This window comes from Sciurus vulgaris, assembly GCF_902686455.1.
Source record: "Sciurus vulgaris genome assembly, contig: HiC_scaffold_175_arrow_ctg1, whole genome shotgun sequence".
In the NCBI taxonomy this organism is placed as follows: Eukaryota; Metazoa; Chordata; class Mammalia; order Rodentia; family Sciuridae; genus Sciurus; species Sciurus vulgaris.
In genome coordinates, this window is record NW_027632878.1 from 4647 (window position 1) to 21490 (window position 16844).

Genomic DNA, 16844 nt, shown 5'->3' on the forward strand with positions numbered 1-16844 from the left:
TCAAGTATCTTAAAGGGATGTGTATTTTTATGTTTACTACAGCATGATTCAAAATACTCAAGACTTGGATGAAACCAAATTATCCACTAATTGAAGAATGAATAAAGAAAATATGGTGCATATACAGAATGGATTTCTATTTGACATTTTTTCTTTTTAATGAAGTATTGTCATTTGTGACATGGATGAATCAGGAGGGCATATGTTATGTGAAGAAAGACTTGCACATAAAGACAAATCTTTACAATCTTATTTACATATGAAATCTACAAATTTGAACTCAGAAGTAGAAAATGGAATGGTGGTGCCCAAATTCTGGGAGGATTAGTTAGATGGTAGTCAAAGGATAAAACTTTGCAATTATACAGGAGCAATAATTTGAAGAGGCATACCAAACATAAAGGCAGAGACTTTATACATGTATCCCAGACCTTCATTGGAATTTCTGTAGTGCACATAATCACTCCAAACATTATTAATTTTTTATTTTATTTTGTTTTAAACTGTAAATTATTTGTTTTTTCCTCGCTTTCAGTGCTAGGGATCAAACCCAGGACCCATGCTTTTTAAGTAGGCACTCCTCCACTAAGCTACATCCCCAGTCCTAATTTAAAAAATAAAAACTTTTTTCTGACCAAAGAATAGCATCATATATGATGGGATTACTCACTAAACAGAGAAAAATAAATGCTTATTGAATATAAGCAAATAAGATCTGAAAGCAGGGTGCTGTTGTTGCGGCGCGGCGCGAGCCGCTCCACGTGGCTGCGGGTCCGCAAGGCCCGGCCCCAGCTCATCCTCAGCCGCCGGCCGCGCCGCCGGCTCTGGACACTGCGCTGGAGCGGCCGGCGGCGCCGGCGGCGCCGGCTGCTGCAGGCCCACGCCGCGGGCGGGGACTGGTGCGAGGGCGCCGGCCAGGGCTCCCGCGCGGCGGCGGCGCGGAGGCCCAAGGCCGCGGACCCCGACCCCGGCCCGGCCCCTGGCCCCGAGCCAGAACCGGCCGCCTCCGCGAGCGGCCCCCAGAAGCTCCCGGTCCTGTCCGTGCGGCAGCTGGGCCCGGGCCGCGCGCTGCTGCTGCTGCCGGCGGAGCAGACTTTTACTTTTAGTGGAATCTGTCGTTTGACTTGCGTCTATGGCCAGGTGGAGGTGTTTGGTTATATCATCAGCCAAGGCCAGCCTGCCCAAGATAACTTCTCTACCTATACCCATGCGTACCTGACCATTAATGCAATCCATTACTCCATGCCTGAGAAAAGTGAGAAAGAGATAAGAAAGGAAGCCCGGATTTTGCTCAGATCTCATCTTAACCTGGAGGACAGATGTTGGTCGATGAAGAATTTCTCTCCTCTGTGTTCCATTGTGATGCTAGAACGTCTGAAAACCTCCACTGTGAACTTCCTAACCAGCTATCCGGGTTTATCTTACATTTTCACACAAGAGGTTACAACTTTCCAGATTAATGCTGAATATTTAGCCTTGAGGTCTGTTGGTATCAAAAAAGAGAGAAGGAAAAAAGCACTTAATTTAAGTGAGAGTGCCCTGGCAGCCCTGGAAGAGTTAGTGAGTGTTTCTTCTGAAGAAGCAGATGGCTGCCCTGTCATTCTGGTCTGTGGTGACCAGGACGTTGGAAAGTCAACATTTAACAGATACCTGATTAACCAGTTGTTAAATAGTATTCCCTGCATTGACTATTTGGAATGTGACCTGGGGCAGACAGAGTTCACACCTCCCGGCTGCATCTCTTTGCTTAATGTCACAGAACCAGTTCTGGGACCGCCGTTCACCCACCAGAGGACGCCACAGAAGATGGTGTATTACGGGAAGCCTTCTTGTGAGAACAACTGCGAGAATTATATTGAGATAATAAAATACGTGTTCAGCTCTTATAAGAGAGAGTGCCCGCTTATCGTCAACACCATGGGCTGGGTGGCAGACGAAGGGCTCCTGCTGCTCATGGACCTGATCCGGCTGCTGTCTCCTACCCACGTCGTCCAGCTTCACACCTCCCAGAGCAGATACATGGCCAGCCTCACCCCAGACTACGTGGATAACATGGACGGCCTGTACACAAAGAGCAAGTCCAGGGTCAGGAACCGTGGCTACGAACTTCCAGAATTCGCAGATAATTTGGAATTTGCTGACGAAGATAAAGAGAGTCCAGTTCTTTTTACAGGACATAAACTGATGAGTGTTTATTCAGAGTTTTCATTCAGAAAAACTTCAAGGAATAGGGAGTCACATAACAGAATTTTTCGAGAACTGGCAGTGTTAGGTTATCTTGGCCAGCTGCTGCCCCCAGTGCCAAAATCACTCAGTCCTTTACATGGCCTGATGCCCTATCAGGTCCCTTTCAATGCAGTCGCCCTCCGGATTGCCCATGCTGATGTCGCCCCCACTCACGTACTCTATGCCGTGAATGCCAGCTGGGTTGGCCTTTGCAAGATCCTGGATGATGTCAGAGGCTACACAAAGGGGCCCATCCTGCTGGCCCAGACTCCCATCTGTGACTGTTTGGGGTTTGGAATCTGTAGAGGCATCGACATGGAGAAGCGACTGTACCACATCCTCACTCCTGTGCCCCCAGAAGAACTGAGAACGGTGAACTGTCTGCTGGTGGGGGCCATTTCCATTCCACAGTGTATCTTCAAGAGCCAGCGTGGACCTGAAGGAACAATTCCCTACGTCACCACAGATTATAATTTCAAACTTCCTGGAGCATCAGAGAAAATTGGAGCAAGAGAATTTAATGACACTCAGGAAGGGAAACTATATCGAAGACCCAGGTTCTATCGGAAAAAGTAAACAAGTTTCAACGAGAGGAGAGACATTTGTACCAGGAAGCTTGGTGTTGAGCCTGACACCAGCAGACCTGGTGGGTTTTGGGGCCACGGATGGTGCCCTTACGTACAGCGCTTCCTGTGGACTCGTGAGGGTTGTATAATGAAAAGCTTCACGTTTCTCTCTTAAAGCTACATGACCTAGTACTTGGCCCTGATGTTCGTATGGTTTATCCTTCTTGCAGTCTGGTGTTTTCTTAGAGGATCTAAGGCAATGAGCCAGACACGGTGCCACACTCCTGTGACCCCAGCAACTCCAACGACTCAGGAGGCTGAGGCAGGAGGTTCAAAAGTTTGAGGCCAGCCTCAGCAGTTTAAGGGAGACCCTGTCTCAAAATAAAAAATAAGACGGGCAAGGACTGTAGCTCAGTGGTAGAGCACCCTGGTGTCCGGTCCCCAGTGCCACAAAAAACAAATCCAGCAAGCAGTGGGAAGTTGTACACCATGGAAGCAGGAAGAATTGAGCCGGTTCCTTAAAGAAAATTCTGCCAGGATCCAGTTATTGGAATCAAGATAAGAACAGGGAGACTGGGCCATACACTGTACCAGGAAGGTAGGCAGACCATGCAGACCCCAGCCTGAGGCTGGGAGCTGCCTGTGCCCTCAGAGGGGCAGACACAGGCAGGGGGCTCTGCTCCGTCAGCACCGCCAGGCTTCTCCTGGTCACATGGGTCCAAGTCAGAAGATCGCATTTGGTCCGTTGCTTTAATCGATAAAAGCTCAGAATCAAGAGCCCTTTAATTTTTTTTTTTTTAATTCTGAGGCTTCGCTGAAGAAATTATCCTCAAATCTGAAAAAGTTCCTGGTGACTCTGTAAACCTAAATCTGCTCTCACTGGCACCTCCTTGAAGATCAGAGAGGCCGTGGCAGAGCTCCAGGCTGGGCCAGCAGGCTGTCATGAAGAGCTCGGTCACCACCACAAACAGCTGCTCCTGCACCTGCACCGTGCTGGAAGCCACGTGCGTCCTGCCGTGACAGCTTCCTCCTGCCGGCACCTCTCCCTGGAGGTGGCCATTCTCAGGTCTCCTCCTCCTGATTGGACGTGGCCGGGCGAGTGGCCAGGTCTTGCTTCCCTGTAGCTCTGGGGTGGGTGCTCAGGAGCACTTCACGCTGCTGTGGACCAGCACGGTGTTCGTTTACGGGCGATGGTCCTCATCGCCAACGCCTTTGTGGCCCCTGGGCCCCTTGCAGACCACAGCACTGCCTCACAGATGTGCACAGGAAGCCTCGCCGCAGGACGAGGGTGCCTTGGAGTCCCCTTGCTAGCTGTCACTTTGATCTGAAGGTAGCTCATGCCATGTGCTTGTGTTGTCCATGCAAAGAATTCAGGACGGTTTGCCCTGTCAGCCGTCTGCGCCTTTCCCAGCCGTGGCTCTGGGTCTGAAAGAGGGAACTTTGCTTTTGGCCTTTAGTTGTGGACCTTTAAATGTCTGTCCCATAGGTAAGAAACCCCGTCAGCACCAGAGGGCACCGCTAGCCCGTGCTGGGAGCCAGGAGGGGTGCGGTTGAGGGGAACCCAGTCACGCTTGTCCAGGGATTTGAAGGTTCTGGAGGTGGCTCTTTCGTCACCTCAGACCACAACAGTGACATCCACCTGGCGCTCTGTCCATGTGACCCCTTGTCGGTGGCCTTCAGGGTGCTCAGAAAAGGTCAGATTGGGCAGGCCTCAGGCTCCACAGCAAGGACTCTCCAGAGGAGGCTTCTTTGCCTGCTCTCTGGGCCATTCTCCTGTGTGATTTCCAAAGAAGAACGTGCTTCCAGAAGCATATGCTTAGAAAGTCAAAACCTTGGTCAACTGTCAGTTTTTATGTTTCTTTAATATCAATTCTTTTACAGAAATCTATCCATGGCAAAAATAGATGTGAAAATAATCAAGATTCTCAAATTCTATGACTTATTTCATAAATAAATATGGTCCAGGTTGTTCCCATTTGTCCTACGGTTAAACTTTCTCGGAAGCAGTGAATCAGTGCGTCCTCTGCAGGCAGCGCGTGGAACTGAAGGCCGAGCCTAGAGAGGCTGTGCGAACAGGCCTAGCCTGCCCAGAGGTGGCACGCGGGAGCAGCTCAGGGCAGGCCGGGCCCAGGTCCTGCATCCTCCACTTGGACCCCTCAGATGGGCAGTTTCTTAACCCGACGGACACGCGGGTTTCTGCCTGGTAAATGGTATGAGGACCAAGGGACGTGGGGTCCCTTTTGTTGTACCAGATGTGGTTTCAGGGGCGGTGCTGAGATCACAGCCAGGCCTTGTGAATGCCAGGCAAGTGCTGTGCCACAGACCTAGCTCCCCAGCCCCTGGTGATGATTTTTAAAAAATTATCTGATAGGTTTAGTTTATTATTTTAGGTTTGTGTGGCGATAGAGTGACTCAGGCAGCAGGCTTTGATGGCAGGACTGAGTTGGGATCCCAGTGCATCCCTTCCGAGCACGTGCCTTTGAGGAAGGTGAATGACCATGTTTCTTGGAGGATGGGGTAGTTCCACCTGGGCTCCTTGGAGAGGAGGAGGTGGGGTCTGGCGTGCTCCTGGTGTGTGGTGTGACTAGGGATGAGCCAGGAGGCAGGCCCCAGTCCTGTTCCTCACAGTCGTGTTGAGTGATGTGCACACTGCTCGCCCCCTTGCCTACGTTTACACGTGTAGGGAATCATGCTGAAGCCCCCTCCCAGGTAGCACTGTGAATCCTCTGAGGCTGCTGCGTCTGGTGTTTGTGTTTGTAGCATTGTGCCCTGTTACATGTGGCTTCCTTCCAACGCTTTTCCGGTCATACGTGAACTTGTGTCATCGAAGATTTTTGGAATATGAATGTAACTGTGATTTTATTATGTAAATAAACCATTTTATTCCAGGTTAAAAAAAAAAAAAAAGATCTGAAAGCAAGTAGGAGCATATGCACTTATATCTGACAAAACAGACTTTAAGGCAAAACCAGATAAGGTAAGGTCACTACATATTGATCAAAGGAATAGTTCACTAAGAAGATATAATGACATTTAGTACATATGCATCAAAGACTAGAAAACCAATTTTTTAAAACAAACAGTATTGGACATAATGAGAGATATAAGTTATTATAAAATAATAGTGTGTGACTTCAAAACTGCACTCTTGCCAACGGATCAATCATCTGTGCCAAATGTCAATGAAGAAACAAACATCAGAGATAAATTATACTACAGACAAAGAGGACTTAATATGTATCTACCCAATATTACATTCTCAAACTGAATACACATTCTTTTCATCATCACATGGAAGTTTTTCTGCATTGTAGGGCATAAGTAATTGAAATAATTTTTTACATTTATCAGATCACACTAAAATGAAACTAAAAATCAATAGCAAGATAAACTTCAGAAATTATACAAATACACAGAGATCAAACAATATGGTTTTGGTTGAACATGGAGTCATTCAAAAAATTATGGGGGAAATTTTAAAATTCCTATAATCAAACAAAAATGGAAACAACATACCGGAAGATATTGGATAAAGCCAAAACAATACTAAAGGGGAAGTTTATATCAATGAGTGCTAACATTAAAAAGAGAGATAGAGAATGAGATCAAATAATATAATAATTCATCTCAATCTCTTAGAATAATAACAAAATAAATTCAATATTTCAGTCAACTTTAACTACCATGACCAAAAGACCTGACAGGAATAATTTAAGGAAGTAAAGCTTATTTTGCAGTTCATGGTTTCAGAGGTCTTTAGCATAAGTGACTGACTCCTTTGCTATTGGCCCAAGGTGAGACAGAACATCATGGCAGAACAATGTGGAGGAAAGAGGCTCAGAGCATTGCACCAGGAAGGGGAGAAAGGGAGAGAGGAAGAAAGGCAGAGGTGGGGGGAGAGAGAGAAAGAGAGAGAGACACACACACAGAGGGAGAGGGAGGGAGGAGGGACATGTCCTTCACCATAGACAAAATATATATCCTAAAGGCATGCCCCAGTGACCCACCTCCTCCAGCCATACCCTACCTGGCTACAGTTACCACCCAGTAGATCCCTCTCAGAGGATTAATGCACTGATTAGGTTAAGGCCTTTATAACCTGATCCTATCACATATAAGCTTTCTTGTGTTGTTTCACACATTATATGTGGAGGTACATCTCATATCTAAAGCATAACACAATATCAGAAGCAAAAAGAATTAAAAAAATGATGTCATTAAAAATAATAGACTAAAAGAATGATTTGAAGAATCAATTAAACAAAGATTTGTTTCTATGGAAAGATAATATTTGCAAACCTTTAGTTAAGCTAACCAAAAGAAAAAAAATGAAGATCCAAATAATTAAGAGATGAAAAATAAGGTAAAACAGATACCACTAAAATTCCCAGTATTTTTAGAAAATATTCTGAAAAACTGTATGCCAACCAGTCATGGCGGCAAACGTCCATAACCCCAAGGCTTGGGAGGCTGAGGTAGGATGATCACAAATTCAAAGACAGCCTCAGCAAAATTGAGGTGCTAAGCAACTCAGTAAGATCCTCCTCTAAATAAAATACTAAATAGGGCTGGGGATGTGGTAATTGATTGAGTACCCCTGAGTTCAATTCCCTGTACCCTTCCTCCCAAAATAATCCTGTATGCTAATAAATTGGAAAAACTAAAAACATGGATACATTTATGGATACATATGACCTATAAAACTTAAACCAAGAGGAGATACAAAACACAAATAAAATGTAGTGAGATTGAAGCAGTAATAAAAAGTGTCCCAACAGAGAAAAGCACAGGGCCAGATGGATTCACTGCTAAGTTTTACTAGACTTTTAAAACATTGAAACCAGTGCTCCTCAAACTATTCCATAAAATAGAAAGTGAAGGAGCTATTTCAAAATCACTCAGTGAAGCCACCTAACAAAACCTGATAATGCACAATGATAAAAGAAAAAAAAAAAAACCCATGGATCAATATTCCTGATAAAGTTAGGTGTAAGTCCTCAATAAAATACTTAGAGATTGAATTCAACAGCACATTAAAAAGATAATGTACCATAGTTCAGTCGATTTCATTACAGAGATTCAGGCATGGTTCAACTTAAGCAAACTGATAAAGGTTATATAAAAGAGATCACATGATCATTCTAATAGATACAGAAAAAGCGTTTGATGTAATTTAACATCCCCCATTATACAAGCACAGAATAATGTCATAAATGTTTCATACCAAATCATATTAAAAAAAACTAATTTTTTTTTTTTTTTTTTTTTTTTTTGCGGTACTGGGTATTGAATCCAGGGCCTCGTGCTTGTGAGGCAAACACTGTACCAACTGAGCTATATCCCCAGGCCTATAAAAATTATTTATATCTAACCCTTAGGCAGCATCATACTGAATTTTGAAAAACTGAAAGAATTTCCTTTACAATCAGAAAAAAATTCAAAGGTGAGCACTCTCATCATTCTCTTTTAATATAGTTCTTAAATTTTAGTCAAGAGAAAGACATAAAATAGATACAGATAGAAATGAAGAAAGTTAATTTATCCCTGCTTGGTGGTGATGTGATTATAGAGAATATTAAAGACTGCACAAAAGGTTTTAGAACTAATTTTCTACAAATCAATAATAAACTTGCTGAAAAGGAAATCAGCAAATCAACCTCATTCATGATAGCCTCAGAAATAAAATAAAGTACCTATGAGCAAACCATACTAAAAAGGTGAAAGACCCTTAAAATGAAATTCCAGTGAAGAAGATACTGGAAAATTTACATGGATGGATGGGGAAAATTAATATTGGTAAATTGTACTACTACACAAGGTGATCTACAGATTTAGTGCAAGTTTCATCAAAATGTCAATGAATTACTTCACAGTACTAGAAAAAAATACTAAAATCATAAATTTCACAAAAAGTCATATAATACTTTTTTCTTCATTTTGTTTTAGTTGTAGGTGGACACAATACATTTATTTTATTTTTATGTGGTGATAAGGATTTAACCCAGGGCCTCATGCATGCTAGTCAAATACTCTACCACTGAGCCACAACCCCAGCCCTAAGATACTTAAATAACCAAGCAATACCAAGGATAAACAGGCAAAGCTGGAGGCATCACTATACCTGATGTGAAAACATTCTACAGAGCTATTTTAACAAATTAGCATGCTAATGACATAAAAACAGGCAACAAGACCAGTGGAACAAAATACAATACCCCAAAGTAAATCTTTGCACCTACCACTATTTCCAAATATAGGTGCCAAAATCACAAATTGGAGAAAAGATAGGCTCTTCAAAAATGGTGCTCTACAATCCTTAGCAGGAAGAGTGAAACAGGGGGTATTGCAATACCAGATCTTCAACTCTACTACAAAGCAATAGTAACAAAAACGGCATGGTATTGGTACCAAAATAGAAAGGTAGATCAATGGTACAGAATAGAGGACACGGACACAAACCCAAATAAATACAATTTTCTCATACTAGACAAAGGGGCCAAAAATATGCAATGGAGAAAAGATAGCCTCTTCAACAAATGGTGCTGGGAGAATTGGAAATCCATATGCAACAGAATGAAACTAAACCCATATCTCTCACCATGCACGAAACTAAACTCAAAATGGATTAAGGACCTCGGAATCAGACCAGAGACCCTGCAGATTATAGAAGAAAAAGTAGGTCCAAATCTTCATCTTGTTGGTCTAGGACCAGACTTCCTTAACAGGACTCCCATAGCACAAGAAATAAAAGCTAGAATCAACCACTGGGATAGATTCAAACTAAAAAGCTTTCTCTCAGCAAAGGAAACTATCAGCAATGCGAAGAAAGAGCCTACAGAGTGGGAGAATTTCTTTGCCAATCATACTTCAGATAGAGCACTAATCTCCAGAATCTATAAAGAACTCAAAAAACTCTACTCCAAGAATTCAAACAGTCCAGTCAACAAATGGGCTAAGGAAATGAATAGACACTTCACAGAAGAAGATCTACAAGCAATCAACAAACATATGGAAAAATGTTCAACATCTCTAGTAATAAGAGAAATGCAAATCAAAACCACCCTAAGGTTCTATCTCACCCCAATTAGAATGGCGATTATCAAGAATACGAGCAACAACAGGTGTTGGCGAGGATGTGGGGAGAAAGGTACACTCATACACTGCTGGTGGGGCTGCAAATTAGTGCAGCCACTATGGAAAGCAGTGTGGAGATTCCTTAGAAAACTTGGAATGGAACCACCATTTGACCCAGCTATCCCACTCCTTGGCCTATACCCAAAGGACTTAAAATCTGCATACTACAGAAATACAGCCACATCAATGTTCATAGCTGCTCAATTCACAATAGCCAGACTGTGGAACCAACCTAGATGCCCTTCAATTGATGAGTGGATAAAGAAACTGTGGTATATATATACTATGGAATATTACTCAGCCATAAAGAATGATAAAATTATGACATTTGCAGGCAAATGGATGAAATTGGAGAATATCATGCTAAGTGAGATAAGCCAATCCCAAAAAGCCAAAGGACGAATGATATCGCTAATAAGTGGAGGTTGACACATAATGGGGGGGAGGGAAGGGTTAGAGTTAGGGTTAGGGAGGGGGGCAAGTATGGAGGAAGGAACTACTGTATAGAGGGTAAAGAGGGGTGGGAGGGGTGGGGGGAAGGGAAAAAAATAACAGAATGAATCAAACAACAATGCTCTATGTAAATTTATGATTACACAAATGGTATGCCTTTACTCCATGTACAATCAGAGAAACAACATGTATCCCATTTGTTTACAAAAAAAAAAAAAAAAAAAAAAAAAAAAAAAAAAAAAAAAAAAAAAAAAATGGTGCTCTAAGACTGCAAAGGAAGCAATCTGGTGAGTGATGAGATCACCATGAGAATGAGAGACAATCTTCACCAGCTGACATTCATCTTCAATTCATCTGACATTGGGTTAGCATCTAGAATGTAAAAAAGAACTAAAAAAAGTTGACAATAACAACAACAAAAAACACAAGTATACAAGAAAAACACCAGCACATTTCTCAAATGAAGAAACATAAATGACGAATAAATATGAAAATAATCCTCAAATCATTAGTCATCAAGGAAATTCAAATAAAAACTATCAGGAGATTCTACCTGTGAAATCACAGGAGATTATATATATATATATATATATATATATATATATATATAAGCATTTTATATATATATATAACATGAGTGCATAATAACTATTAGACTTTGTTTCCACTTAATAGGGAGTACATTGCTTTATGGTCTCATGAAATAGTCTCTTTCTCCCCTTCCTATTCTGGGAGTTCCAGCAGTTGTCCAGGATTTACTTCTGTGGCATAAGTGGGAGCTGTTAATAATGAGCAGAGGTTTGAAGTTTCTTTCAGCTTTTTTTTTTTTTTCATACAGAGGGGAGCGCTGATTCTATTAAAGTATGTTCAAAAGGAAACAATATATAACTTTATTTTTATAGCACAGCAATTCTCAACCTGAATAAATCAAATGGGAAATTTTAAAAAATGCCTGTCACAGGGCTCCATCCCAGATGATATGATTTCTGAGGGTGTGGCCCTGGCATCTGTCATTTGAAATTATCTAAGTTAATTTCCAAATAATCATCTCTATATAATAAATTTAAAGAGGCACACATACTGTGACTCAGCAACACATAGTCTAGAGATAATCTTCTAATGTAAACTAGAAGGTTTCCATAGTAATACACAAGGCAGCAATATGTTATACCCCAAAACTAGAAAAACACCTACTTTTTCCATAAAAAGGAAAATTACTAAAGAATTAGCATAGAGGACCGAACACATTACATAATAAAAATATCACATAAAAGCAGACATTTTAAAGAAAAATGTCACAATGTAGATTGACTAATTCTGTAATGATATAAATATTAATAATTATTATTTGGGCACACACATATATGTGACAAGCTATAATCAATACCAAAAAATAATTAACATAAAATGGAAAACAGTGTTCAACTCTGGGGTGGAGGGAAATGGATATGATCATAAAGAGTCCTCAGTTGACATCTAACTTCTATTTATATTTTTCTTTTATTCATACTTAATTGTTCATTTGAGATACACATGGCAGTAAAGTGTATTTTGACATATTATACATACATGGAGCATAATCTATTCTACTTAGGATCCCATACATATGGTTGCGTATGGAGTTTCACTGATACTGTAATCATTTATGAACATGGGAAAGTTATGGTGGATTCATTCTACTGCATTTTGTATTACCATTCCCCATATCCCCCTTCTTTTTCCTTTTGACTAATCTAATAAACTTCTATTTGACCCTCCCCACCCTTATTGTGCATGAGAGTCTGCATATCAGAGACAACATTCAGCCTTTGATTTTTTGGGATTGTCTTATTTCACTTAGTGTGAATGTCTCAAGTTCCATCCATTCAGCAGCAAATGCCACAATTTCATTCTCTATGGCTGAGTAATATTCCATTGTGTAGTTGTACCACTGTTCTGTATCCATTTATCTGTTGAAGGGCACCTTGTAGATGTTTGGAGATGAGAGTCTGCTGAGGGTGAGGACATCTGATGCCTACCTAGTGCACTCAGACATCAGAGACCAGGCACTGAAGGCACAGTTAAAGCTTGTTAAAGCATAACAGAATCAGTTTATAGGTGAACTATACATTGAGATAATGTAAACAAACCAACTCTGCCTAAGTAATTCTGCCCAGCAACAAGTCTGAGACAAAGGACTGGGGGATAGTAAGCTTCTGCACACAGAATGAGCCAAGGCAGCATGGTTGAGCTCACATCACAGTTTGCTGGGATGCTTGATAATTGAGGCCTTCCCTCAGCTTCTAACTCAGCCTCAGTAGCCATAATGACCTTCATTCCATGGCGAGTCTTTACCATTTCATCAGTTTCTCTGTCCAGACTGTTTGGCTTACTTAGAGCATGGTGTCAGTGATTGCTGTCAGATAAGCTTGAGAAATGTCCCCTACACACCTAGGTTGGTTCCATAGCTTAACTATTGTGAATTGAGCTGCAATAAACATTGATGTGGCCATGTCTCTGTAGTATGCTGATTTTAAGTCCTTTATGTATATACCAAAAAGTAGGACAGCTGGGAAAATTGGGTCCATTCCAAATTTTCTGAGAAATCTCCATACTGCTTTCTGTAGTGGTTTCACCAATTTTCAGTCCCAGCAGCAAGATATGAGTGTACCTTTCTCCCTAAATCCTCACCAACATTTGTTACATCTATTTTTTATAATTGCCATTCTGATGGAGTGTGATGGAATCTCAGCATAGACTGAATTTGCATTTTTCTAATTGCTAGAGAAGTGGAACACTTCTTCATATATTTGTTGATGATTCATATTTCTTTTTCTGCCCTTTGGCTGATTTATGGATTTAATTATTTGCTTTTTGGTGTTGAGTTTTTTGAGTTCTTTATATGCTGGAGATTAATTCTCTATCTGAGATAGAGGTGGCAAAAATTCTCCCATTCTCTCTTCATGTTATTGATTGTGTCCTTTGCTGTGAAGAGCTTTTTAGTGTGGTACCATTCCATTTATTAATTCTTGGTTTTATTTCTTGCACTTAATGAGTCTTGTTGAGAAATTTGGTCATAAAATGAACATGCGAAAGATGGAAAGATGGGCCTCCATTTTCTTCTAGTAAGCACAATGTCTCTAATCTATTGTCTAGGTCCTTGATCCACTTTGAGTTGAGTTTTGTGCAGTATCATGGATTGGGGTTTTATTTCATTTAGCTACAATGGATTTCCAATTTTCCAGGCACCATTTGTTGAAAGGCTATCTTTCCTTCAAGATATATTTATGACACTTTTGTCTAGCATGAGATACCTATATTTATTTGGGTTTGTCTGTGTCTTCCATTCTGTCATATTGAGCTTCATGTTTGCTTTAGTGCCAATACCATGCTGTTTTTGTTACTATACCTCTGTAGTATAATTTAATATCTAGTACTCTGATACCTTCTGCTTTGCTTTTCTTGCTAAGGATTGCTTTGGCTATGTTGGGTCTATTATTTTTCCAAATGAACTTCATAATTCTATTCCTATGAAGATCATCAGTGGAAACTTAATAGAAATTACATTAAATCTGCATGAAATTTTTACTGGTATGACCATATTGATAATATTAAATCTTCTTATCCAAGAACATGGGAGATCTTTCCATCTTCTAAAGTCTTCTTCAATTTCATTCATTAGGGTTCTATAGTAGTGAATTGTAGAGATATTTCTCATCTTTGTTAAATAATTCACAAATAGTTTTTTTGTTGTTGTTTTTTTCTGGAGGTTATTGTGAATGGGATAGTTTTTCTAATTTCTTTTTTGACTGGCTCATTATGGGTGTATAGGAACACAACTGATTTATGGGCGTTAATTTTATATCCTGCTACTTTGCCAAATTTGTGAATTTTCTGGAGTTTTTTTGGGGGGAGGGTTTTCTAAATTTAGAATAACATCATCAGCAAATTGGAATACTTTGAGCTCTTCTTCTCCTATTCATATCCTTTTAATTACTTTCTTTTGTCTAACTGGTCTGCCTTGAGTTTCAAGAAATATGTTGAATAAAGGGGTGAAGAAGGAGGACATCCTGTTTACACAATGTAAACAGTCCTAATGAGATAAGCCTTTATATTTTATTTTCTTTCTTTCTTTTTTTTTTTTTTTTTTTTTTTTTTTTTTTTGGTACTAGGTAGTGAACTCAGGGGCATTCGACCACTGAGCCACATCCCCAGCCCTATTTTATATTTTATTTGGAGACAGGGTCTCACTGAGTTGCTTAGCATCTGACTTTTTGCTGAGGCTGGTTTGAACTTGAGATCTTCCTGCCTTAGCCTCCAGAGCCTCTGGGATTATAGGCAGGTGCCACCGCACCTGGCTAAAACCTTTACTTTTTCTAGTAGACAAAACATGGTTCTCAGCTAGACCCTCCTTGGTATTGCCATATTCTCACCACTGTGGAGACTGAAGAATGCAGTGTCCCTAGACACACAGAAGAATATCCTTTAAGTAATCCATATCATCTTTCTAACATTGGTATCAAAGGTCTTGTATGAAAGCTTACATGAATGATAGAATTTCTATTGTATAAAAGTTACCACCTTAGGTGATAGACTTTAGCAATCCTGAAGCACCCTGAACACTGCCTGGACTGTGTGATGTCATCAGTAGGTCATCATGCACTGCTGAGGCCTTGGTGATTACTGGTCTCATAGAAACCCGGATGCTGTCCTGAGCACTGCAATGCTATACTGGTGAACACATAGCCTCTTTCCATTTTATGGTTGTGTTTGAAGGTAAAGATTTAATTCCTAGTAATCATCTACTGACTCTTTGAGAGTTGAGCTTCAGAGAGAAAGTTACATGATTTGAGTGACCTTCCAGAGTTTCACTATGAAGTAAAGGTAAAAGAGAAAGTATCTGAAAGCATGCTCATCCTTCAGCCTGCTAAGAAGTTCAGAGGTAAGTGTTAGCATGCTCTAGGGGCCTAAGATAACCAGAAATTGCCATCTCAAAAGAGAGACATGGATTTCCAGTTAGTGGCAGAGAGGGGAAAAAAGGAAGAAAATTGAAGGAGGAAAGGAAGAACAAAGTGGTGTTTTTCTCTACACTACCTGAAATCTTCCTGAGGGCCAGTTTGAGAGTCAAGAAAAGATTCACACGATCCAGGTATTGTCTATGTGACTTTGGATGCAGGCCACCCACACAAAGGCACTGTGTGTCTGTCACAGGCATATTAGTTTGTCCACGTTAGTTTTCTTGAAAAAATTGCATTTTATTTCATTAGAGGTTTTCTGAAGACAATTGGAGAAATAAATGATGTGATGAATGTTCTCATTGTGTTTTTCCTTTTAATGAAGATGAAAGCAGCTCCAATAAATCAGGGAAACATTGAAGAAACCCTGTGACCACAGCCCAGATAGATGCAAAACAGCTCTCAGGAAATTGGAAGGGAACTGCCTAAGCTTAAAGAGCAGGTTATACTACGCACAATGCTCAGGGTGGACACCAGCAGTCATCAGGGGCAGAAATGTTCAGAGATCTGAATTCTCACTGGCCCTCTGTTCATGGCAACCACCAGTGTGTAGCTACAGTGGCATAAAAATCAGTGTGGCATGTGTGCAAGGCCACAGGAGGTACCCTCACTCACTTAGTCATTAACATTCACTGAAATGTCCTATGTACACACCTGAGAGTTATAATTACTATGTAAAATTATTAGTAAATGAAATTTGCACTCATTTGATCATGGAAATGGTCACTTACCATAAAAAACAAGACAAGAACTCTTTATGCTTTTAATAAGGATATTCCTGCAGAAGAATCAATATCTGCCTCCCAGCTGATTTACAATAAGAGAAAACTAGTATATGCTTACTGACCGTAAAGTTAATCATCATGTCATTTTCTTAGTACTGGGACTATTGGTTTCCTAGAAACCACATTGGTAGGTAGCGGGGTTACTGTGGAAAAATGTGATGTTTGTGTGCCATGGACACATGGAGGAGAGTCTACAGGAAATCAATCAATAACCTTTGGAAGAATCAACTTGGCAACATAGAAATTCAAGAGTGAATGCTTCCTGGGCATGTGGTGCACCCCTGTAATCCCAGCGACGTGGGGGTATGAGGCAGGAGGATTAAGTTTAAGGTCAACCTGAGTATCTCACTGAGGTCCTGTCTCAAAATAAAAAATAAAACATGCTGAAATGTAGCTCAGCGGATATACAACCCTGAGTTTAATCCCCAGTGCCATAAGAAAAAAAAAAACTGCAAGTTCCTCCTTATTTGCACATCTAAATATCTTATAGAATCATTTACCATGTCCATAAAAATGAATATTCACTGTGTTAATACTGAAATTAGACTACAAGATAAAAATGACCTAATGGTCCACCTACGGGGTACTGGTTAAGTAAATGGTGGCCACCTGTTCTCTGTGATTCTAGGCAGCAGTGAGAAACAATGAAGCAGAGCCAGATGAATCAGCCTGGAGAGCACTCTAAG

General features: G+C 40.8%; 1 protein-coding gene across 1 annotated transcript; it reads left to right on the plus strand.

Moving 5' to 3' along the window:
• Positions 1–687: 687 nt before the first annotated feature.
• LOC306652304 (polynucleotide 5'-hydroxyl-kinase NOL9-like) lies at positions 688–3291 on the plus strand (the record flags this gene model as incomplete). The annotated part of the gene is made up of 1 exon (XM_079125274.1): positions 688–3291. One exon carries the CDS (start codon positions 688–690, stop codon positions 2800–2802), a length of 2115 nt encoding a protein of 704 aa, XP_078981400.1. The 3' UTR covers positions 2803–3291.
• Between the last annotated feature and the right edge of the window lie 13553 nt (positions 3292–16844).